Here is a 24,843-nt window from a genome sequence, read left to right on the forward strand (position 1 = left end):
TAGTATGTTGTTTGGTTTGTAGTTAGTCTGTAGTTAGTCTGTAGTTAGTCTGTAGTTTAGTCTGTTGTTTAGTCTGTAGCTAGTGTGTTGTTTAGTTTGTTGTTAGTCTGTAGTTAGTCTGTAGTTAGTCTGTTGTTTAGTCTGTTGTTTAGTCTGTAGTTAGTCTGTTGTTAGTCTGTTGTTAGTCTGTAGTTAGTATGTAGTTAGTCTGTAGTTAGTCTGTAGTTAGTCTGTTGTTAATATGTTGTTTAGTCTGTAGTTAGTCTGTAGTTAGTATGTAGTTAGTCTGTAGTTAGTTTGTAGTTAGTCTGTAGTTAGTCTGTAGTTCGTCTGTAGTTAGTATGCTGTTTAGTCTGTAGTTAGTCTGTAGTTAGTCTGTTGTTAATATGTTGTTTAGTCTGTAGTTAGTCTGTAGTTAGTATGTAGTTAGTCTGTAGTTAGTTTGTAGTTTGTCTGTAGTTAGTCTGTAGTTCGTCTGTAGTTAGTATGCTGTTTAGTCTGTAGTTAGTTTGTAGTTAGTCTGTAGTTAGTCTGTAGTTAGTATGTTGTTTAGTCTGTAGTTAGTTTGTAGTTAGTCTGTAGTTAGTCTGTAGTTAGTATGTTGTTTACTCTGTAGTTAGTCTGTAGTTAGTCTGTAGTTAGTCTGTTGTTTAGTCTGTAGTTAGTCTGTTTTTTAGTCTGTAGTTTAGTCTGTTGTTTAGTCTGTAGTTAGTCTGTTGTCCAGTCTGTTGTTTAGTCTGTTGTTTAGTCTGTTGTTTAGTCTGTTGTTTAGTCTGTAGTTAGTCTGTTGTTTAGTCTGTTCTTTAGTCTGTTGTTTAGTCTGTAGTTAGTCTGTTGTTTAGTCTGTAGTTAGTCTGTTTTTTAGTCTGTTGTTTAGTCTGTTGTTCAGTCTGCTGTTTAGTCTGTTGTTTAGTCTGTTCTTTAGTCTGTTGTTTAGTCTGTTGTTAGTCTGTAGTTAGTCTGTTATTCAGTCTGTAGTTAGTCTGTTGTTTAGTCTGTAGTTAGTTTGCTGTTTAGTCTGTTGTTTAGTCTGTTGTTTAGTCTGTTGTAGACTCTGTCCCAATTAATAAAAGGCTGTAGTCAACAGATCATGAAAGTGAATGCTAATGCTTAGTGTTCAGTTGGTCTCCTGACTCTCCGCTGAGAAACGGAATGTTTTTCTACTGGTTTGTATGTAGAGTGCAAATGAGTCCATTGTTATTCTGATGTTAGTCTGTTGTTAATCCTATGTAGGCCTCTATGTAGGCCTATATGAAGGTCATGCACCTATGAACCCAGCTTGACATATATATATATATATATATAGTGTCCAGAGAATGTAAGACTCTATTACTAAAAGGTTGTTGTCAACAAAACAATGAAAATCAATGATTTAGACGGCCGGGGGTTCTCACTGAGAAACCTGAGGAGTACTGTACTCACATTCAGTCTATGAAGGGGGTTCTCACTGAGAAACCAGAGTACTGTACTCACATTAAGTCTATGAAGGGGGTTCTCACTGAGAAACCAGAGGAGTACTGTACTCACATTCAGTCTATGAAGGGGGTTCTCACTGAGAAACCAGAGGAGTACTGTACTCACATTCAGTCTATGAAGGGGGTTCTCACTGAGAAACCTGAGGAGTACTGTACTCACATTCAGTCTATGAAGGGGGTTCTCACTGAGAAACCAGAGGAGTACTGTACTCACATTCAGTCTATGAAGGGGGTTCTCACTGAGAAACCAGAGGAGTACTGTACTCACATTCAGTCTATGAAGGGGGTTCTCACTGAGAAACCAGAGGAGTACTGTACTCACATTCAGTCTATGAAGGGGGTTCTCACTGAGAAACCCGAGGAGTACTGTACTCACATTAAGTCTATGAAGGGGGTTCTCACTGAGAAACCAGAGGAGTACTGTACTCACATTCAGTCTATGAAGGGGGTTCTCACTGAGAAACCCGAGGAGTACTGTACTCACATTCAGTCTATGAAGGGGGTTCTCACTGAGAAACCCGAGGAGTACTGTACTCACATTAAGTCTATGAAGGGGGTTCTCACTGAGAAACCAGAGGAGTACTGTACTCACATTCAGTCTATGAAGGGTATACCCTAATCGATCAACACTGTTTCAAGCCTCTAACATTGATCCTAATATATACAGTGCATTCAGAAAGTATTCAGACCACATTTCTTACCGTACAGCCTTATTCTAAAATTGCTAAAATATTTTTGATGTTTTCCATTATCAATCTACACACAATATCCCATAATGACAAAGCAAAAACATTGATCATTTTTTAGATGTTTCTTCAACTTGATTCTAAATTCAATTGATTGGACATGATTTGGAAAGGCACACACTTGTCTACATAAAGTCTCACAGCGCATGTCAGAGCAAAAACCAAACCATGAGGTCGAATGAATTGTCCATAGAGCTCCGAGACAGGATTGTGTCGAGGCACAGATCTGGGGAAGGGGACCAAAAAATGTCTCCAGCATTGAAGGTCCCCAAGAACACAGTCGCCTCCATCATTCTTAAATGGAAGACGTTTGGAACCACCAAGATGGCCGTCCGGCCAAACTGAGCAATCAAGGGAGAAGTGCCTTGGTCAGGGAGGTGACCAAGAATCTGATGGTCACACTGACAGAGCTCAAGAGTGCCTCTGTTGAGATGGGAGAATCTTCCAGAAGGACAACCATCTCTGCAGCACTCCACTAATCAGGCCTTTATGGTAGAGTGGCCAGACGGAAGTCACTCCTCAGTAAAAGGAACATGACAGCCCGCTTGGAGTTTGCCAAAAGGCTCCTAAAGGACTCTAAAGGTGCTTTAACAAAGTCCTAAGTAAAGGGTCTGAATACTAAATATATTTTTGCTGATAGAACCTTCCAGCTAGACGGCTTTGGGACTTGGATTGGAACCGATGCTTTGATCAAACAATCTACATTTTACAACGGCCATCTCAGTCTCTGGACTTGAACCCCATTGAAAAACTGTGTTTTGAATTGAAGAGGGTAGTCCATAAGTGCAGACAAAGAATATCAAGGATCTGGAAATATTTTGTATGGAGGAATGGACTCAAAGTGTTCTCCAATCTCATAAAACATTTTAGAAAAAGGCTCAGTCCCATTATCCTCTCAAGGTGAGGTAATGAAAGGTATTGGAAACTGATGTGTCAATAAATTTGTTAATTAAACAAAATATATTTATCTGAGCAATTGTATTAGTATAAAATTATTGAATTTCTCCCCAAAAAATGTAAGCTGTACAAAGTACTTCAATGATTTATTTTCATACAGATATTTTTTGTTCATCTTTATCAAGGTAGTCAATCATTTCTGTGTTTGTGTTTGTTGTAGTGAACCCCCTTTACTACTGACTTTAAAGGACGTAGAGGTTTAGGGTATTTATCTATTACTGTATATTCATATATATCTATTACTGTATATTCATATATATCTATTACTGTATATTCATATATATCTATTACTGTATATTCATATTTATCTATTACTGTATATTCATATATATACTGTATATTCATATATATCTATTACTGTATATTCATATATATCTATTACTGTATATTCATATATATATACTGTATATTCATATATATCTATTACTGTATGCTAATATATATATATATATATTGCTGTATATTTATATATATATTTTAATGTATATTAATATGTATATATATATATATATATATTGCTGTATATTTATATATATATTTTAATGTTTATTAATATGTATATATATATATATATATATATATATATATATATATTGCTGTATATTTATATATATATATATATATATACATTTTTATGTATATTAATATTTATATATATTTATATATATGTTACTCTATATTCATATATATGTGTTTGTGTATTTATAGTGAACACCCCTCACTTCCTGACCATAAAGGATCTAGAGGTTTAGGGTTATATATCTATTACTGTATATTAACATACATATGTGTGTGTTTATAGTGAACACTCCTCACTTCCTGACCATAAAGGATGAGGTTTAGGGTTATATATCTATTACTGTATATTAACATACATATGCGTGTGTTTGTGTATTTATAGTGAACACTCCTCACTTCCTGACCATAAAGGATGAGGTTTAGGGTTATATATCTATTACTGTATATTAACATACATATGTGTGTGTTTGTGTATTTATAGTGAACACTCCTCACTTCCTGACCATAAAGGGTGTAGAGGTTAACGCTGGACAGACGGCCGCCTTCCACTGTACTGTCAACGGACGACAGAGGGACACCTTCAACCTCTGGTTACAGGTAACAGCAACACATTACCCTGACCCCTGACCCCTAACCTTCCACTGTACTGTCAACAGAACGCAGAGGGACAGCGTGTGTGTGTGTGTGTGTGTGTGTGTGTGTGTGTGGCAGCAGGGGTGGTAGAGGTCTTGTCTCCAGGTATTCCATTACTTTTAACAAACAGCTTCTCGTTAGCAGAAGTGTAGCAACACAAACATTACCTCAAGGCCCCTGATGATACTAATGAAGAAATATTTCTAATGAACAAATGTCCCCCCGAATCTGCCTGCTGTGGTGCTGTGTAGGGGTGACAGCTGGGGGGGGGGGGGGGACGACGACGACAGCTGGGGGGGAAGGGGGGGGGGTAATGACACACATACACACACATACTGACACCCTCAAGGTCAAGCTAATTAATTAAAGCTGGTTTTTTTTTGCCTAACCCCCTCCCCCACCCTCCCGTTTTGACCTCTAACCCCTGACTGTGTTCTAACAGGGTATTGGTGGACGCGAGGCTCCTATGAAGTCCACTAAGCCGTGGAACAACCGACGTTTCATCGGGACCTTCGACGTGGAAAACACCACTAAGGGAGATTCTGGACGCTACCGATGTATTGTTCATTCTGACAACGGGGTCGGGGTGTCCAACTATGGAGAACTCACCATAAAACGTAAGTACTGTAGACCTCAGTCACTCTCCTCCAAACCTTTTAAATTACGTTCAAGTGCTTTGTGGTGGATTGTAAAATGGAACTACAATAGAATTACTTTAATAGCCCCAACATTCCCAGAATCCTGCATGACCACGAATAAACACACAAAAACACAACAATGAAATGATTCAGAAGTGGACTGGAATGTGTTCTCTATAAAGTCCTGCTATTGTCCCAGTAGAGCAGACACACCCATTCCATCCTAAAGGAGACAGACCCATTCCATCCTAAAGGAGACAGACCCATTCCATCCTAAAGGAGACAGACCCATTCCACCCTAAAGGAGACAGACCCATTCCATCCTAAAGGAGACACACCCATTCCATCCTAAAGGAGACAGACCCATTCCATCCTAAAGGAGACAGACCCATTCCATCCTAAAGGAGACAGACCCATTCCATCATAAAAGAGACAGACCCATTCCACCCTAAAGGAGTGAGACCCATTCCATCCTAAAGGAGAAAGACCCATTCCACCCTAAAGGAGTCAGACCCATTCCATCATAAAAGAGACAGACCCATTCCACCCTAAAGGAGACAGACCCATTCCATCCTAAAGGAGACAGACCCATTCCATCCTAAAGGAGGTAGACCCATTCCATCCTAAAGGAGTCAGACCCATTCCATCCTAAAGGAGACAGACCCATTCCATCCTAAAGGAGACAGACCCATTCCATCCTAAAGGAGACAGACCCATTCCATCCTAAAGGAGACAGACCCATTCCATCCTAAAGGAGACACACATTCCATCCTAAAGGAGACAGACCCATTCCATCCTAAAGGAGACAGACCCATTCCATCCTAAAGGAGACAGACCCATTCCACCCTAAAGGAGACAGACCCATTCCATCCTAAAGGAGACAGACCCAGTCCACCCTAAAGGAGACAGACCCATTCCATCCTAAAGGAGACTGACCCATTTCATCCTAAAGGAGTCAGACCCATTCCATCCTAAAGGAGTCAGACCCATTCCATCCTAAAGGAGACAGACCCATTCCATCCTAAAGGAGACAGACCCATTCCACCCTAAAGGAGACAGACCCATTCCATCCTAAAGGAGACAGACCCATTCCATCCTAAAGGAGACAGGCCCATTCCATCCTAAAGGAGACAGACCCATTCCATCCTAAAGGAGACAGACCCAGTCCATCCTAAAGGAGTCAGACCCATTCCATCCTAAAGGAGACAGACCCATTCCATCCTAAAGGAGACAGACCCATTCCATCCTAAAGGAGACAGACCCATTCCATCCTAAAGGAGACAGACCCATTCCATCCTAAAGGAGACAGACCCATTCCACCCTAAAGGAGACAGACCCATTCCATCCTAAAGGAGGCAGACCCATTCCATCCTAAAGGAGTCAGACCCATTCCATCCTAAAGGAGACAGACCCATTCCATCCTAAAGGAGACAGACCCATTCCATCCTAAAGGAGACAGACCCATTCCACCCTAAAGGAGACAGACCCATTCCATCCTAAAGGAGACACACCCATTCCATCCTAAAGGAGACAGACCCATTCCATCCTAAAGGAGGCAGACCCATTCCATCCTAAAGGAGAGAGACCCATTCCATCATAAAAGAGACAGACCCATTCCACCCTAAAGGAGACAGACCCATTCCATCCTAAAGGAGAAAGACCCATTCCACCCTAAAGGAGTCAGACCCATTCCATCCTAAAGGAGACAGACCCATTCCATCCTAAAGGAGGTAGACCCATTCCATCCTAAAGGAGTCAGACCCATTCCATCCTAAAGGAGACAGACCCATTCCATCCTAAAGGAGACAGACCCATTCCATCCTAAAGGAGACACACCCATTCCATCCTAAAGGAGACACACATTCCATCCTAAAGGAGACAGACCCATTCCATCCTAAAGGAGACAGACCCATTCCATCCTAAAGGAGACAGACCCATTCCACCATAAAGGAGACAGACCCATTCCACCCTAAAGGAGACAGACCCATTCCATCCTAAAGGAGACAGACCCAGTCCACCCTAAAGGAGACAGACCCATTCCATCCTAAAGGAGACTGACCCATTTCATCCTAAAGGAGCCAGACCCATTCCATCCTAAAGGAGTCAGACCCATTCCATCCTAAAGGAGGCAGACCCATTCCATCCTAAAGGAGACAGACCCATTCCACCCTAAAGGAGACAGACCCATTCCATCCTAAAGGAGACACACCCATTCCATCCTATAGGAGACTGACCCATTCCATCCTAAAGGAGCCAGACCCATTCCATCCTAAAGGAGACAGACCCATTCCATCCTAAAAGAGACAGACCCATTCCACCCTAAAGGAGACAGACCCATTCCATCCTAAAGGAGACAGACCCATTCCACCATAAAGGAGACAGACCCATTCCACCCTAAAGGAGACAGACCCATTCCATCCTAAAGGAGACAGACCCAGTCCACCCTAAAGGAGACAGACCCATTCCATCCTAAAGGAGACAGACCCATTCCATCCTAAAGGAGACAGACCCATTCCACCCTAAAGGAGACAGACCCATTCCATCCTAAAGGAGACAGACCCATTCCATCCTAAAGGAGTCAGACCCATTCCATCCTAAAGGAGACAGACCCATTCCATCCTAAAGGAGACAGACCCATTCCATCCTAAAGGAGACAGACCCATTCCATCCTAAAGGAGACAGACCCATTCCATCCTAAAGGAGACAGGCCCATTCCATCCTAAAGGAGACAGACCCATTCCATCCTAAAGGAGACAGACCCAGTCCATCCTAAAGGAGACAGACCCATTCCATCCTAAAGGAGACAGACCCATTCCATCCTAAAGGAGACAGACCCATTCCACCCTAAAGGAGCAGGACCTATTTCACCCTAAAAGAGTACAAAGGAGTCAGCGTAGAGCGGTTTAACTAACATCAACCATTTTACACACACACACACACACAGACACACACACACACACACACACACACACACATACTGTAACCTCTCCCAAATCACCCTCCACTCTCAGCTTCCTGCAGTCTGATTTGAATTTATGGACTGAGTGTGAAACTAAATCCAACGCTCCCTTCTCTTTCCTTCAGCCATAGTCAGCTAATGGCCGTCTATATTTCTTAACTTCAATGTTCTCCTCTGCCTGCCTGCCTGCAATTTCTATTGAATTTACTAGCCAGTTTTTTTTTTGTCAGGCAACTTTGTGTTGATGTATAGGTTTAATCCAGTGTGTCCGGATCGAGGGCTGTCAGTCATTGTATAACGGCCTCAGGCTCTATTTTCGGTTGGCGTTAAGCCAGCACAAACTCGTTTGCATTTTCGACCTGTTAAAGCTGACAATCTTCTATTTTCAAATCATAGTGCCGGGATTGGTCAATGACCTGTTTTATATGAGGACACTTGTGCTGAGGTGGGAGAAGTGGGAATATCTGAGGTGGGAGAGGTGGGAATATCTGAGGTGGGAGAGGTGGGAATATCTGAGGTGGGAGGGGTGGGAATATCTGAGGTGGGAGGGGTGGGAATATCTGAGGTGGGAATATCTGAGGTGGGAGGGGTGGGAATATCTGAGGTGGGAATATCTGAGGTGGGAGAAGTGGGAATATCTGAGGTGGGAATATCTGAGGTGGGAATATCTGAGCTGGGAATATCTGAGGTGGGAGGGGTGGGAATATCTGAGCTGGGAATATCTGAGGTGGGAATATCTGAGGTGGGAATATCTGAGGTGGGAGGGGTGGGAATATCTGAGGTGGGAGAGGTGGGAATATCTGAGGTGGGAATATCTGAGGTGGGAGGGGTGGGAATATCTGAGGTGGGAGGGGTGGGAATATCTGAGGTGGGAGGGGTGGGAATATCTGAGGTGGGAGAGGTGGGAATATCTGAGGTGCGCCAAACTGCTAATTTCAGTATGCACTGGTGGGGATATTTAAGACCAACCAAAATCTGGTTTTACCGGTAACGTGGTTGGTTATGGCATGGATTTTGACAACGGAAGTGCAGCCTATCCAGCCCTGACGCACATTGCCCATAATGCACATGGAACAAGAGAGATGTGCTTTTTGTGCCCGTAAACCTTGTTTTTAGAGACATTAAAAAATGTTATTTTCCCATTTTGTTTCATTTGATTACAAACCAAGCACAGCCTCCCCTCCTCTCAATGAAGGCTGTTTTTTTTGTCCGGCCCAATGCATTCGCCAAGTAGTCTAGACTATCGATAAAGGGTTTGGCTCGTGAGACCGCTTTGAAATAAATCTTAATCACCAAAGCTTTATTAAAAGATCAAGTTTGGCAGCAGCAATACAGTGAGCAGACATCCCCTTTTTATCTACATAATCTATTACATTATTTTATCCATCTCCTGTTATTATTTTACATGTGTGTAAACCCCTCCAAGTAGACTATATGTCCATCAGGGAACATAAACACCTCCATGTAGACTATATGTCCATCAGGGAACATAAACACCTCCATGTAGACTATATGTCCATCAGGGAACATAAACACCTCCATGTAGACTATATGTCCATCAGGGAACATTAACCCTCCGTGTAGACTATATGTCCATCAGGGAACATTAACCCTCCATGTAGACTATATGTCCATCAGGGAACATAAACACCTCCATGTAGACTATATGTCCATCAGGGAACATTAACCCTCCATGTAGACTATATGTCCATCAGGGAACATAAACACCTCCATGTAGACTATATGTCCATCAGGGAACATAAACACCTCCATGTAGACTATATGTCCATCAGGGAACATAAACACCTCCATGTAGACTATATGTCCATCAGGTAACATTAACCCTCCATGTAGAGCATTCAGAAAGTATTCAGACGCCTTGACTTTTTCCACACTTTGTTACGTTACAGCCTTCTTCTACTCTTATTTTACATTGGATAACATAAAATAATGTTGCTCATCAATCTACCCATAATGACAAAGCTGAAACAGTTTCAAAAAAATGTTGCTAAGTTATTAAACATTTAAAACTGGAATTCCTTATTTTCTTTATCGTTCTTAAATGGGAAAAAGTTTGGAACCACCAAGACTCTTCCTTAAGCCGCCCGGCCAAGCTGAGCAATCAGGGGAGAAGGGCTTTGAGCAAAAACCCAATGGTCACACTGACAGAGCTCTGGAGTCCCTCTTTGGAGATGGGAGAACCTTCCAGAAGGACAACCATCTCTGCAGCACTCCACCAATCAGGCCTTTATGGTAGAGTGGCCAGATGGAAGCTGCTCCTCAGTAAAAGGCACATAACAGGCCACTTGTAGTTTGCCAAAAGGCACCTAAAGGACTCTCAGACCATGAGAAACAAGATTCTCTGGTCTGAAGAAAGCACGATTGAACTCTTTGGCCTGAATTCCAAAAGTCACGTCTGGAGGAAACCTGGCACCATCCTTACGGTGAAGCATGGTGGTGGCAGCGTCATGCTGTGGGGATGTTTTTAGCGTCAGGGACTGGGAGACTAGGGAAAGATGGGAAAGATGAACCGAGGAAAATACAGAGAAATCCTTGATGAAAACCTGTTCCAGAGCGCTAAGGACGTCAGACTGGGCCGAAGGTTCACCTTCCAACAGAATGACGACCCTAAGCACACAGCCAAGACAAAGCAGGAGTGGCTTCGGGACAAGCCTATGAATGTCCTTGAGTGGTCCAGCCAGAGCCCGGACTTGAACCTGATCGAACATTTCTGGAGAGACCTGAAAATAGCTGTGCAGCAATGCTCCCCATCCAACCTGGCAGAGCTGGATGGAAGAAACTCCCTAAATACAGGTGTGCCAAGCTTGTAGCGTCATACCCAAGAAGACTTAAGGCAGTAAAGGTGCTTCAACAAAGTACTGAGTACAGGGGCTGAATACTAAAAACCTGCTTTTGCTTTGCCATTATGGGGTATTGTGTGTAGATTGATGAGGGGAATTTTTTTTTAATAAGTCAAGGGATCTGAATACTTTCCGAATGCATTGTTGTCTTACTGAGATTTACTGTCAGGGCCCAGGTCTGTCAGGGCCCAGGTCTGACAGAATCTGTGCAGAAGATCTAGGTGCTGCTGTAGGCCCTCCTTGGTTGGGGACAGAAGCACCAGATCATCTGCAAACAGTAGACATTTGACTTCAGATTCTAGTAGGGTGAGGCCGGGTGCTGCAGACTGTTCTTGTGCCCTCACCAATTTGTTGATATACATGTTAAAGAGGGTGGGGCTCGTGTTCTATCCTTGTTTATCCCCACAGCCCTGTGGAAAGAAATGTGTTTGTCTTTTGCCAATTTTAACCTCACACTTGTTGTTTGTGTACATGGATTTTATAATGTGGTATGTTTTCCCCCAACACCATCAATTTGTATAGCAGACCCACATGCCAAATTGAGTCAAAAGCTTTTTTGAAATCAACAAAGCATGAGAATAGTTTTTAATAATTGATTCGAAGATTTGTATTTGATCATGTATATGTTTTTGCAAAAAGATTGTAGAAGAGGTTTATCGATACATCTCCATTTTTGGACAGATAATTCTTCATGTTGTTCTTTGTTTAGTGTTTTCCAATGTTCCCAGAAGTGGTTAGATTCTATGGATTCTTCAATTACATTGAGCTGATTTCTGACGTGCTGTTCCTTCTTTTTCCGTAGTGTATTTCTGTATTGTTTTAGTGATTCACCATAGTGAAGGTGTAGACTCAGGTTTTCTGGGTCTCTATGTTTTTGATTGGACAGGTTTCTCAATTTCTTTCTTAGATTTTTGCATTCTTAGTTTAACCATTTGTCATTGTTGTTAATTTTCTTAGGTTGTCTGCTTGACATTTTTGGATTTGTTACACCTTCACTATTACAGTGAAGCTTTTGTTCAGGAAGTTGTCTAAAAGGGATTGAATTTGTTGTTGCCTAATAGTTTTTGGTAGGTTTCCACACTACTTTCCTTCCATCTATAGCATTTCTTGATATTATTCAGTTCCTTTGGCTTTGATGCCTCATGATTGAGTGTTGCTCTCTTCAAGTAGACTGTGATTTTGCTGTGGTCTGATAGGGGTGTCAGTGGGCTGACTGTGAACGCTCTGAGAGACTCTGGGTTTGAGGTCAGTGATAAAGTAGTCTACAGTACTACTACCAAGGGATGAGCTGTAAGCGTACCTACCGTAAGAGTCAGGTTCTTGTCCAGTTCTGGCATTTAAGTCACCACAAACTAGTACATGTCCCTGGGCCTGGAAATGGTTTATCACCCCCTCTAGGATGGAGAAGCTGTCTTCATTATAGTATGGGGATTCTAGTGGGGGGATATAGGTAGGATGGAGACGCTGTCTTCATTAAAGTATGGAGATTCTAGTGGGGGATATAGGTAGGATGGAGAAGCTGTCTTCATTAAAGTATGGGGATTCTAGTGGGGGGATATAGGTAGGATGGAGAAGCTGTCATCATTATAGTATGGGGATTCTAGTGGGGGGATATAGGTAGGATGGAAAAGCTGTCATCATTATAGTATGGGGATTCTAGTGGGGGATATAGGTAGGATGGAGAAGCTGTCTTCATTATAGTATGGAGATTCTAGTGGGGGGATATAGGTAGGATGGAGAAGCTGTCTTTATTAAAGTATGGGGATTCTAGTGGGGGGATATAGGTAGGATGGAGAAGCTGTCTTCATTAAAGTATGGGGATTCTAGTGGTGGGATATAGGTAGGATGGAGAAGCTGTCTTCATTAAAGTATGGGGATTCTAGTGGGGGGATATAGGTAGGATGGAGAAGCTGTCTTCATTATAGTATGGGGATTCTAGTGGGGGGATATAGGTAGGATGGAGAAGCTGTCATCATTAAAGTATTAATTTCTAGCCAGATGTAAAATGTTCCTGTTTTGACTAATTTAATAGAGTGGGTTAGGTCTGTTCTATACCAAATTAGCATACCCTCTGAGTCTTTTCCCTGTTTCACACCTGGTAGTTTGGTGGATGGGACTACCAGCTCTCTGTAACCTAGAGGGCAACCAGTGGGTCCGTCTCCTCTATACCACCCACCTGGTAGTGTGGTGGATGGGACTACCAGCTCTCTGTAACCTAGAGGGCAACCAGTGGGTCCGTCTCCTCTATACCACCTGGTAGTGTGGTGGATGGGACTACCAGCTCTCTGTAACCTAGAGGACAACCAGTGGGTCCATCTCCTCTATACCACCCACCTGGTAGTGTGGTGGATGGGACTACCAGCTCTCTGTAACCTAGAGGGTAACCAGTGGGTCCATCTCCTCTATACCACCTGGTAGTGTGGTGGATGGGACTACCAGCTCTCTGTAACCTAGAGGACAACCAGTGGGTCCGTCTCCTCTATACCACCCACCTGGTAGTGTGGTGGATTGGACTACCAGCTCTCTGTAACCTAGAGGACAACCAGTGGGTCCATCTCCTCTATACCACCTGGTAGTGTGGTGGATGGGACTACCAGCTCTCTGTAACCTAGAGGACAACCATTGGGTCTGTCTCCTCTATACCACCCACCTGGTAGTGTGGTGGATGGGACTACCAGCTCTCTGTAACCTAGAGGACAACCAGTGGGTCCGTCTCCTCTATACCACCTGGTAGTGTGGTGGATGAGACTACCAGCTCTCTGTAACCTAGAGGGCAACCAGTGGGTCCGTCTCCTCTATACCACCCACCTGGTAGTGTGGTGGATGGGACTACCAGCTCTCTGTAAGCTAGAGGACAACCAGTGGGTCCATCTCCTCTATACCACCTGGTAGTGTGGTGGATGGGACTACCAGCTCTCTGTAACCTAGAGGGCAACCAGTGGGTCCATCTCCTCTATACCACCTGGTAGTGTGGTGGATGGGACTACCAGCTCTCTGTAACCTAGAGGACAACCATTGGGTCTGTCTCCTTTATACCATGTTTCCTGTAGGATGACAATGTCTGTATTTCTGATTTCTTTGATGAAGTCCAGGTTCCTGCTCTTTAGGCCAAAGGCAGATGACCTCAGACCATGTATATTCCAGGATGAGATAGTAAAGCTTTGTGTTCCATAATGTCTAGTGTTGTTTTTGTGTAGTTTAGGCTCTGACCATCACAGTAGGTGTGACCATCACAGTAGGTGTGACCATCACAGTAGGTGTGACAGCAGAGCATGTTGAGCATCTGATACATGCCTCTTAGGTCTCTCTCTCTCTGTCTCTCTGTCTCTCTGTCTCTCTGTCTCTCTCTCTCTCTCTCTCTCTCTCTCTCTTTCTCTCTCTCTCTCTCTCTCTTTCTCTCTCTCTCTCTCTCTCTCTCTCTCTCTCTCTCTCTGTCTCTCTCTCTGTCTCTCTCTCTCTCTCTCTCTCTCTCTCTATCGTCCTCCTTATTATCGTCTGTAGTTCCTTCACTATGCCATGAGGAGACTAAAGGGCTGATTATCTATGATAATCACTTCTGCTTCCCCATGCCAATGTTCCGTTAGATTAATACGCATGCATGCATACGTGGAAGTGCTTTGCCCTTACAGGCCTACTTTCAGAGAATCCAACACCACAACACGTCTCGTCCACAGACCCCCTATGGTATGCTCTCCTGTAGTGCAGCCTTGTAGCTTTTCAAAGGGGGATAATTACTCTCTCTCTCTCTCCCCCAGTCTTTGCTGTCTTTTGTGTCTCACCCTGGTTCGAACTACCTGGAGTCCCAGCACGGCTCACAGCGTGACTCTGTGCTAGCTGACTAACGTTCGGTGTGGTGTGTCACCACTAATGAGAAGAGCCAGAGAAAATCAAAGCAGTCAAGCTCATAATTTCTCCCTGTCCTCTCCCCTTCCTCCCCTCCCTGTCTTCACCCCTGGGTTTCGTCCCAGATTGTACCCTATTCCCTATATAATGCACAACTTTTGACCAGAGCCAATAGGGCACTATGGGCCCTGATGAAAAATAAGTACACTACGATGTGGAAAGGGTGCTATTTGGGACACCCTCCTGTCCTGTCTGAGAAGAGATGAGGAGAGGATCAATTCTTCATGCTGCCGGACCAATTAGGAGTCAGAGAGACGTAACGAGGACCTCTTGCATGTCAACAACACACTCAGAATACATACCAAATGGCACCCTCTTCCCTTTGTTGTGTACTATATCTGACCAAGGCTCTTAGGCTCACAGGGTGCCATTTGAGATGCTTCCACAGATTCAGACTGTATGTGAGACTCACTGGATGTTGACACGGAGTAAACGAAATGCAGGGGTTTGGTAACTAACAACTGAACTGTCGGCAGCCAGACTCAGTCAGTCGATGATGATGATGGAGGGGTTCGGTAACTAACAACTGAACTGTCGGCAGCCAGACTCAGTCAGTCGATGATGATGATGATGAAGGAGGGGTTCGGTAACTAACAACTGAACTGTCGGCAGCCAGACTCAGTCAGTCGATGATGATGATGATGAAGGAGGGGTTTGGTAACTAACAACTGAACTGTCGGCAGCCAGACTCAGTCAGTCGATGATGATGATGATGAAGGAGGGGTTCGGTAACTAACAACTGAACTGTCGGCAGCCAGACTCAGTCAGTCGATGATGATGATGATGAAGGAGGGGTTTGGTAACTAACAACTGAACTGTCGGCAGCCAGACTCAGTCAGTCGATGATGATGATGATGAAGGAGGGGTTCGGTAACTAACAACTGAACTGTCGGCAGCCAGACTCAGTCAGTCGATGATGATGATGATGAAGGGGGGGTTTGGTAACTAACAACTGGACTGTCGGCAGCCAGACTCAGTCAGTCAGTCGATGATGATGATGACGATGATGAAGGAGGGGTTTGTTAACTAACAACTGAACTGTCGGCAGCCAGACTCAGTCAGTCGATGATGATGATGATGATGATGAAGGAGGGGTTTGGTAACTAACAACTGAACTGTCGGCAGCCAGACTCAGTCAGTCGATGATGATGATGGAGGAGGGGTTCGGTAACTAACAACTGAACCGTCGGCAGCCAGACTCAGTCAGTCAATGATGATGATGATGATGATGATGATGATGAAGGAGGGGTTTGGTAACTAACAACTGAACTGTCGGCAGCCAGACTCAGTCAGTCGATGATGATGATGATGATGATGAAGGAGGGGTTTGGTAACTAACAACTGAACTGTCGGCAGCCAGACTCAGTCAGTCGATGATGATGATGATGAAGGAGGGGTTTGGTAACTAACAACTGAACTGTCGGCAGCCAGACTCAGTCAGTCGATGATGATGATGATGAAGGGGGGGTTCAGCTGACACCACAATAGAGAAACAACCTACATCTTAACAAGAGACATGCACACACCTGTTGTTGCAACCTGGACTCAAGTGTAGATGTAACATAGTCAATGTAAATCTGTTTCCCTCCATTTAGTATGATATGTTACGATTTACAATTCGTATAATATGTTACGAATTGCCAGTTGGTACTATAAGTTACACATTTGCAATAAGCATGATATGTTACGAATTCCTATTTGTTGTGGCTAGGTGGCTAATGCTAATCTTAGCTAGGTGGTTAAACATTAGCTAGGCTAGGGGTTAGGGTTAGGGGTTAAGCTTAGGGTTAAGGTTAGGGTTAGTGGAAGGGTTAGCTAACATGCTAAGTAGTTGCAAAGTAGCTGAAAAGTAGTTAGTAGTTACTAATTAACTAAAATGCTAAAGTTGTCCATGATGGGATACGTGTGGTCCTGTGTGGCTCAGTTGGTAGAGCATGGTGTTTGCAACTCCAGGGTTGTGGGTTCGATTCCCACGGGGGGCCAGTATGGGGAAAAAAAAATATGAAATGTATGCATTCACTACTGTAAGTCGCTCTGGATAAGAGCGTCTGCTAAATGACTAAAATGTAATACGCCTCCAACCACCTTCCTTTCAATTTTGTCTTAAGTAGGGAAAGGGGGATAGATACCTGGTCATTTATACAACTGAATGCCTTCAACTAAAATGTATTTTCCTCATTTAACCCAACCCCTCTGAATCAGAGAGTGGAACAGTGGGTTAAATGCCTTGCTCAGGGGCAGAACTATAGATTTTTACCTTGTCAGCTCGGGGATTCATTCAAGCTCTAACCACTAGGTTACCTGCCGCTCCAAGTAACCTTCTGTCTTAATAACCATACAAAACGTAACATACACATCATTTGAGTGTCCCTGAATTATGTTACGTCTAGTCTATGAGACCAGGCTGGATGTTGTCAGGGAGACTCGGTGGATGTAATCAGATAATGAAGGGGTGTTTGGTAGCTATAGGTCTAACTAACTGACAACACAACAGAGCAAACTTTTGCATCTTAACAAGAGATTGTCAGGGATTCAGTGGATGTTATTACAGTGTGGAGGAATGGGTAACAGGATGTTGTTACAGAATGGAGGACTGGGTAACTAACAGGATGTTGTTACAGAATGGAGGACTGGGTAACTAACAGGATGTTATTACAGAATGGAGGACTGGGTAACTAACAGGATGTTATTACAGTGTGGAGGACTGGGTAACTAACAGGCAGGTCAACAGTACTTCCTACTGCCTCCACGATAAGCGCCATATTGGGTGGATACTATCAGCTTCTTCTCAGTGACTGCCAGCACAACAGAGTGGCAACAGCCTTTTGTTTGATATCTGTGGACGACGGTGGATGGGAAGTGAATGCACGTGTGTGTGTGTGAGTGGACTGTGTGTGTGTGTGTATGTGTGTGTGTGTGTGTGTGTGTGTGTGTGTGTGTGTGTGTGTGTGTGTGTGTGTGTGTGTGTGTGTGTGTGTGTGTGTGTGTTCATACGTTCCTGGCAAGTGCTGTGGTATTTAGAGGACAGCTGTCGCCGTGCCGGCTGGCTGCCTGGTCAACATCACCGTGGCAACAGCTGCTCGCTGACCCTGGCGTATGGGGATGTCCGCTCTCATATGGCACACACGCTAACACACACACATACACACACTAACACACAGACACACACATACACACACTAACACACAGACACACACACACGCTAACACACACACATACACACACTAACACACACACACATACACACACTAACACACAGACACACACACACACACATACACATGCTAACACACAGACACACACACACACACACACACACAGACACACACACACACACACACACACACACAGACACGTACACACACAGACACGTACACACACACACACACACATACACACACACACACACACACACAGACACGTACACACACAGACACGTACACACACACACACACACACACATACACACACACACACACACACACACACACAGACACGTACACACACACAGACACAGACACAGACACACACACCCTGGTGTATAGTAGTGCATTCTCAGCTGCGTCCTATCCCTTTTTCTGGCCAGCCAACTGAGGTTCAATTTTACCCCTTCGATGTTGTCTCTAAACCTTCTGAGGATTAAACTGCTGACAAACTGAGCTTTTAACATCTTTACAGTTCCACAAACTCTTAACAGTTCTAGAACCCATCTTTACAGTTCCACAACCTCTTAACAGTTCTAGAACCCATCTTTACAGTTCCACAACCTCTTAACAGTTCTAGAACCCATCTTTACAGTTCCACAACCTCTTAACAGTTCTAGAACCCATCTTTACAGTTCCACAACCTCTTAACAGTTCTAGAACCCATCTTTACAGTTCCACAACCTCTTAACAGTTCTAGAACCCATCTTTACAGTTCCACAACTTCTTAACAGTTCTAGAACCCATCTTTACAGTTCCACAACCTCTTAACAGTTCTAGAACCCATCTTTACAGTTCCACAACCTCTTAACAGTTCTAGAACCCATCTTTACAGTTCCACAACCTCTTAACAGTTCTAGAACCCATCTTTACAGTTCCACAACCTCTTAACAGTTCTAGAACCCATCTTTACAGTTCCACAACATATCTTAACAGTTCTAGAACCCATCTTTACAGTTCCACAACACATCTTAACAGTTCTAGAACCCATCTTTACAGTTCCACAACCTCTTAACAGTTCTAGAACCCGTCTTTACAGTTCCACAACCTCTTAACAGTTCTAGAACCCATCTTTACAGTTCCACAACATATCTTAACAGTTCTAGAACCCATCTTTACAGTTCGACAACCTCTTAACAGTTCTAGAACCCATCTTTACAGTTCCACAACTTATCTTAACAGTTCTAGAACCCATCTTTACAGTTCCACAACCTCTTAACAGTTCTAGAACCCATCTTTACAGTTCCACAACTTATCTTAACAGTTCTAGAACCCATCTTTACAGTTCCACAACATATCTTAACAGTTCTAGAACCCATCTTTACAGTTCCACAACCTCTTAACAGTTCTAGAACCCATCTTTACAGTTCCACAACTTATCTTAACAGTTCTAGAACCCATCTTTACAGTTCCACAACCTCTTAACAGTTCTAGAACCCATCTTTACAGTTCCACAACCTCTTAACAGTTCTAGAACCCATCTTTACAGTTCCACAACATATCTTAACAGTTCTAGAACCCATCTTTACAGTTCCACAACCTCTTAACAGTTCTAGAACCCATCTTTACAATTCCACAACCTCTTAACAGTTCTAGAACCCATCTTTACAGTTCCACAACATATCTTAACAGTTCTAGAACCCATCTTTACAGTTCCACAACTTATCTTAACAGTTCTAGAACCCATCTTTACAGTTCCACAACCTCTTAACAGTTCTAGAACCCATCTTTACAGTTCCACAACCTCTTAACAGTTCTAGAACCCATCTTTACAGTTCCACAACCTCTTAACAGTTCTAGAACCCATCTTTACAGTTCCACAACCTCTTAACAGTTCTAGAACCCATCTTTACAGTTCCACAACCTCTTAACAGTTCTAGAACCCATCTTTACAGTTCCACAACCTCTTAACAGTTCTAGAACCCATCTTTACAGTTCCACAACCTCTTAACAGTTCTAGAACCCATCTTTACAGTTCCACAACATATCTTAACAGTTCTAGAACCCATCTTTACAGTTCCACAACATATCTTAACAGTTCTAGAACCCATCTTTACAGTTCCACAACCTCTTAACAGTTCTAGAACCCATCTTTACAGTTCCACAACCTCTTAACAGTTCTAGAACCCATCTTTACAGTTCCACAACCTCTTAACAGTTCTAGAACCCATCTTTACAGTTCTACAACATATCTTAACAGTTCTAGAACCCATCTTTACAGTTCCACAACCTCTTAACAGTTCTAGAACCCATCTTTACAGTTCCACAACTTATCTTAACAGTTCTAGAACCCATCTTTACAGTTCCACAACATATCTTAACAGTTCTAGAACCCATCTTTACAGTTCCACAACCTCTTAACAGTTCTAGAACCCATCTTTACAGTTCCACAATCTCTTAACAGTTCTAGAACCCATCTTTACAGTTACACAATGTCTTTACAGTTCTAGAACACACAGCTGAAATTCCTTACTAGCTCTCCTATTGTGCGTGGAGTTGTTTGAAGATGTAGCTGATATTAGGATGATTTGATACATTGTGTTGATGATGTTGCTTTCCTTTGCCTCATCATCTGATGTGTACAGCGGTAGTATTGGTTCATGTATTAGTCAACCTTTCCCTAGAATGACTCAGTAATAGACACACAACACTGAATTGAATAGGTCAGTGAGCAGTAAAGAGTAAAGTGACAGTAATGAACTAGACTTCCAGTAAATAAGGTGGACTGGTAGGACTAGGCGTAACTGGTACTGTATATACAGGCCTACAGGTTCACTCAAGCCAAATGGACCTACATAGTCCGGTAACAATAGTAACAGCATGTTTAAAACTCTATGACATACATGAGGTGTTTTATAGAGGGATGTAGGGCATACAATCGAGTCCCAAATGGCACCCTATTCCCTTTATAGTGCACTGCTTTTGACCAGGACCCATAGGGTTCTGGTCAAAAGTAGTGCACTATATAGGGAATAGGGTTCCATAGGGTTCTGGTCAAAAGTAGTGCACTATATAGGGAATAGGGTTCCATAGGGCTCTGGTCAAAAGTAGTGCACTATATAGGGAATAGGGTTCCATAGGGCTCTGGTCAAAAGTAGTGCACTATATAGGGAATAGGGGTGCCATTTGGACTAAACCTAGTTGTGGTGTATCTTGGATTTCTTCACGTCCCATTGACACCAACATGACAACACTGATGGATGGATAGAATCCACAAGATACTTCAGGACCGACAGCACGTGGCTCATTTCTCTTTCCCTGACTAGTTTCCTCCTAACAGGGCTTGGTCCATGTTAACAAGCCTGTACACGTTACCTATAGAGTTTCCTCCTAACAGGGCTTGGTCCATGTTAACAAGCCTGTACACGTTACCTATAGAGTTTCCTCATAACAGGGCTTGGTCCATGTTAACAAGCCTGTACACGTTACCTATAGAGTTTCCTCCTAACAGGGCTTGGTCCATGTTAACAAGCCTGTACACGTTACCTATAGAGTTTCCTCATAACAGGGCTTGGTCCATGTTAACAAGCCTGTACACGTTACCTATAGAGTTTCCTCCTAACAGGGCTTGGTCCATGTTAACAAGCCTGTACACGTTACCTATAGAGTTTCCTCATAACAGGGCTTGGTCCATGTTAACAAGCCTGTACACGTTACCTATAGAGTTTCCTCCTAACAGGGCTTGGTCCATGTTAACAAGCCTGTACACGTTACCTATAGAGTTTCCTCATAACAGGGCTTGGTCCATGTTAACAAGCCTGTACACGTTACCTATAGAGTTTCCTCCTAACAGGGCTTGGTCCATGTTAACAAGCCTGTACACGTTACCTATAGAGTTTCCTCCTAACAGGGCTTGGTCCATGTTAACAAGCCTGTACACGTTACCTATAGAGTTTCCTCATAACAGGGCTTGGTCCATGTTAACAAGCCTGTACACGTTACCTATAGAGTTTCCTCCTAACAGGGCTTGGTCCATGTTAACAAGCCTGTACACGTTACCTATAGAGTTTCCTCCTAACAGGGCTTGGTCCATGTTAACAAGCCTGTACACGTTACCTATAGAGTTTCCTCCTAACAGGGCTTGGTCCATGTTAACAAGCCTGTACACGTTACCTATAGAGTTTCCTCCTAACAGGGCTTGGTCCATGTTAACAAGCCTGTACACGTTACCTATAGAGTTTCCTCCTAACAGGGCTTGGTCCATGTTAACAAGCCTGTACACGTTACCTATAGAGTTTCCTCCTAACAGGGCTTGGTCCATGTTAACAAGCCTGTACATGTTACCTATAGAGTTTCCTCATAACAGGGCTTGGTCCATGTTAACAAGCCTGTACACGTTACCTATAGAGTTTCCTCCTAACAGGGCTTGGTCCATGTTAACAAGCCTGTACACGTTACCTATAGAGTTTCCTCCTAACAGGGCTTGGTCCATGTTAACAAGCCTGTACACGTTACCTATAGAGTTTCCTCATAACAGGGCTTGGTCCATGTTAACAAGCCTGTACACGTTACCTATAGAGTTTCCTCCTAACAGGGCTTGGTCCATGTTAACAAGCCTGTACATGATACCTATAGCTGGTAATGACTAATTGGCCTTGTGACTGTCTGTGACAGAGTGACTGTGAGTCACCATGTATGAACACTGTGGTGTCCTCGCTCATAGCAGGTGTCCTGGACTTTACCTGATTGGCTAGGTGATTGACGGGCTGGTTATTTATATAGTCTTAACAATACATAGACATTATAGCAGGCATTATAACAGACATTATAACAGGCATTATAACATGCATTATAACAGGCATTATAACAGGCATTATAACAGGCATTATAACAGGCATTATGACAGGCATTATAACATGCATTATAACATATATTACAACAGGCATTATAACATACATTATAACATGCATTATAACAGGCATTATAACAGGCATTATAACAGACATTATAACAGGCATTATAACAGGCATTATAACAGACATTATAACAGGCATTATAACATGCATTATAACAGGTATTATAACAGGCATTATAACAGACATTATAACAGGCATTATAACATGCATTATAACAGGCATTATAACAGGCATTATAACAGGCATTATAACACGCATTACAACAGGCATTATAACAGGCATTATAACAGACATTATAACATGCATTATAACAGACATAACAGGCATTATAACAGACATTATAACAGGCATTATAACAGACATAACAGGCATTATAACAGACATTATAACAGGCATTATAACATGCATTATAACAGGGTTAATATAACAGAAAAGCATTCGTTCTTTCTTCCAGGTACTACCGGACTAAGGGATTCACATGTTCATGCTAATCCAGAGTTAACTCTGTAAAACTGTTTACAGCTCACTCTACAAAGGGTTTAAATGTCCGTGTTAAAATGTAATCTTCAGATTAAAACATAAAATCAATACTGGAAATTATACTTCAAACTCATTACCTAAACACATCATGGACTTAATCAACACAACAACCCCCTTTTAATTAAAATGAACCATATGCCGTCTGGTTGGCATAAATCTCCCTTAAACAGATAGCTGATTTACCTCCAATATCTCGGGGGGGGGGGCTATTCCTATTGAATAAACAACACGTTACATTTCATCCAAGACTCCCCCCCCCACCACCACCATTCCCAATGCCATCTTCTCCCCTTCAGTAGCTTACACCACCAGGCTGGTTCAGTGTGTGAGCATCTGAGAGACTGAGGGGAGAAGCGTGTGGATTAGCTGGTTCGTTTTAGGTGATGTTTGACTCGCAAGGTGGAAGCCGGGTGGAATCTGGGGATTACATGGGGAATACAGACCTAGTGGTCCAGGTCAGAGTGGGACAACCATCTGTAAGCTAAGGACCAGTCACCATTACTCACTGTCTCTCTGTTACCAAGTCACTGCCACTCCAGAGTAGTGAACTACATGGGTAGGAGGTAGGATAGTGAACTACATGGGTAGAGTAGTGAACTACATGGGTAGGGGTTAGGATAGTGAACTACATGGGTAGAGTAGTGAACTACATGGGTAGAGTAGTGAACTACATGGGTAGAGTAGTGAACTACATGGGTAGAGTAGTGAACTACATGGGTAGGAGGTTAACTACATGGGTAGAGTAGTTAACAACATGGGTAGAGTAGTGAACTACATGGGTAGAGTAGTGAACTACATGGGTAGGGGAGTGAACTACATGGGTAGAGTAGTGAACTACATGGGTAGGGGGTAGAGTAGTGAACTACATGGGTAGGATAGTGAACTACATGGGTAGGAGGTTAACTGCATGGGTAGAGTAGTGAACTACATGGGTAGAGTAATGAACTACATGGGTAGAGTAGTGAACTACATGGGTAGGAGGTTAGGATAGTGAACTACATGGGTAGAGTAGTGAACTGCATGGGTAGAGTAGTGAACTACATGGGTAGAGTAGTGAACTACATGGGTAGGAGGTTAACTACATGGGTAGAGTAGTGAACTACATGGGTAGAGTAGTGAACTGCATGGGTAGAGTAGTGAACTACATGGGTAGGAGGTTAACTACATGGGTAGAGTAGTGAACTACATGGGTAGGGGGTAGAGTAGTGAACTACATGGGTAGGATAGTGAAGTACATGGGTAGGAGGTTAACTACATGGGTAGAGTAGTGAACTACATGGGTAGAGTAATGAACTACATGGGTAGAGTAGTGAACTACATGGGTAGGAGGTTAGGATAGTGAACTACATGGGTAGAGTAGTGAACTGCATGGGTAGAGTAGTGAACTACATGGGTAGAGTAGTGAACTACATGGGTAGAGTAGTGAACTACATGGGTAGGAGGTTAACTACATGGGTAGAGTAGTGAACTGCATGGGTAGAGTAGTGAACTACATGGGTAGGAGGTTAACTACATGGGTAGAGTAGTGAACTACATGGGTAGAGTAGTGAACT

At 43.1% G+C, this 24,843-nt stretch overlaps 1 protein-coding gene across 1 annotated transcript in view; it reads left to right on the forward strand.

Moving 5' to 3' along the window:
* The window catches only part of LOC115156479 (receptor-type tyrosine-protein phosphatase mu-like), a 225,320-nt gene that overhangs the window by 29,680 nt on the left and 170,797 nt on the right, over positions 1-24,843 (forward strand). The window contains exons 5-6 of the mRNA XM_029703901.1: positions 4,179-4,294; positions 4,773-4,947. Coding sequence (XP_029559761.1) covers positions 4,179-4,294; positions 4,773-4,947 — 291 coding nt within the window. The remainder of the gene's footprint in view (positions 1-4,178; positions 4,295-4,772; positions 4,948-24,843) is intronic.

Source organism: Salmo trutta, chromosome 21, assembly GCF_901001165.1.
Source record: "Salmo trutta chromosome 21, fSalTru1.1, whole genome shotgun sequence".
In the NCBI taxonomy this organism is placed as follows: domain Eukaryota; kingdom Metazoa; phylum Chordata; class Actinopteri; order Salmoniformes; family Salmonidae; genus Salmo; species Salmo trutta.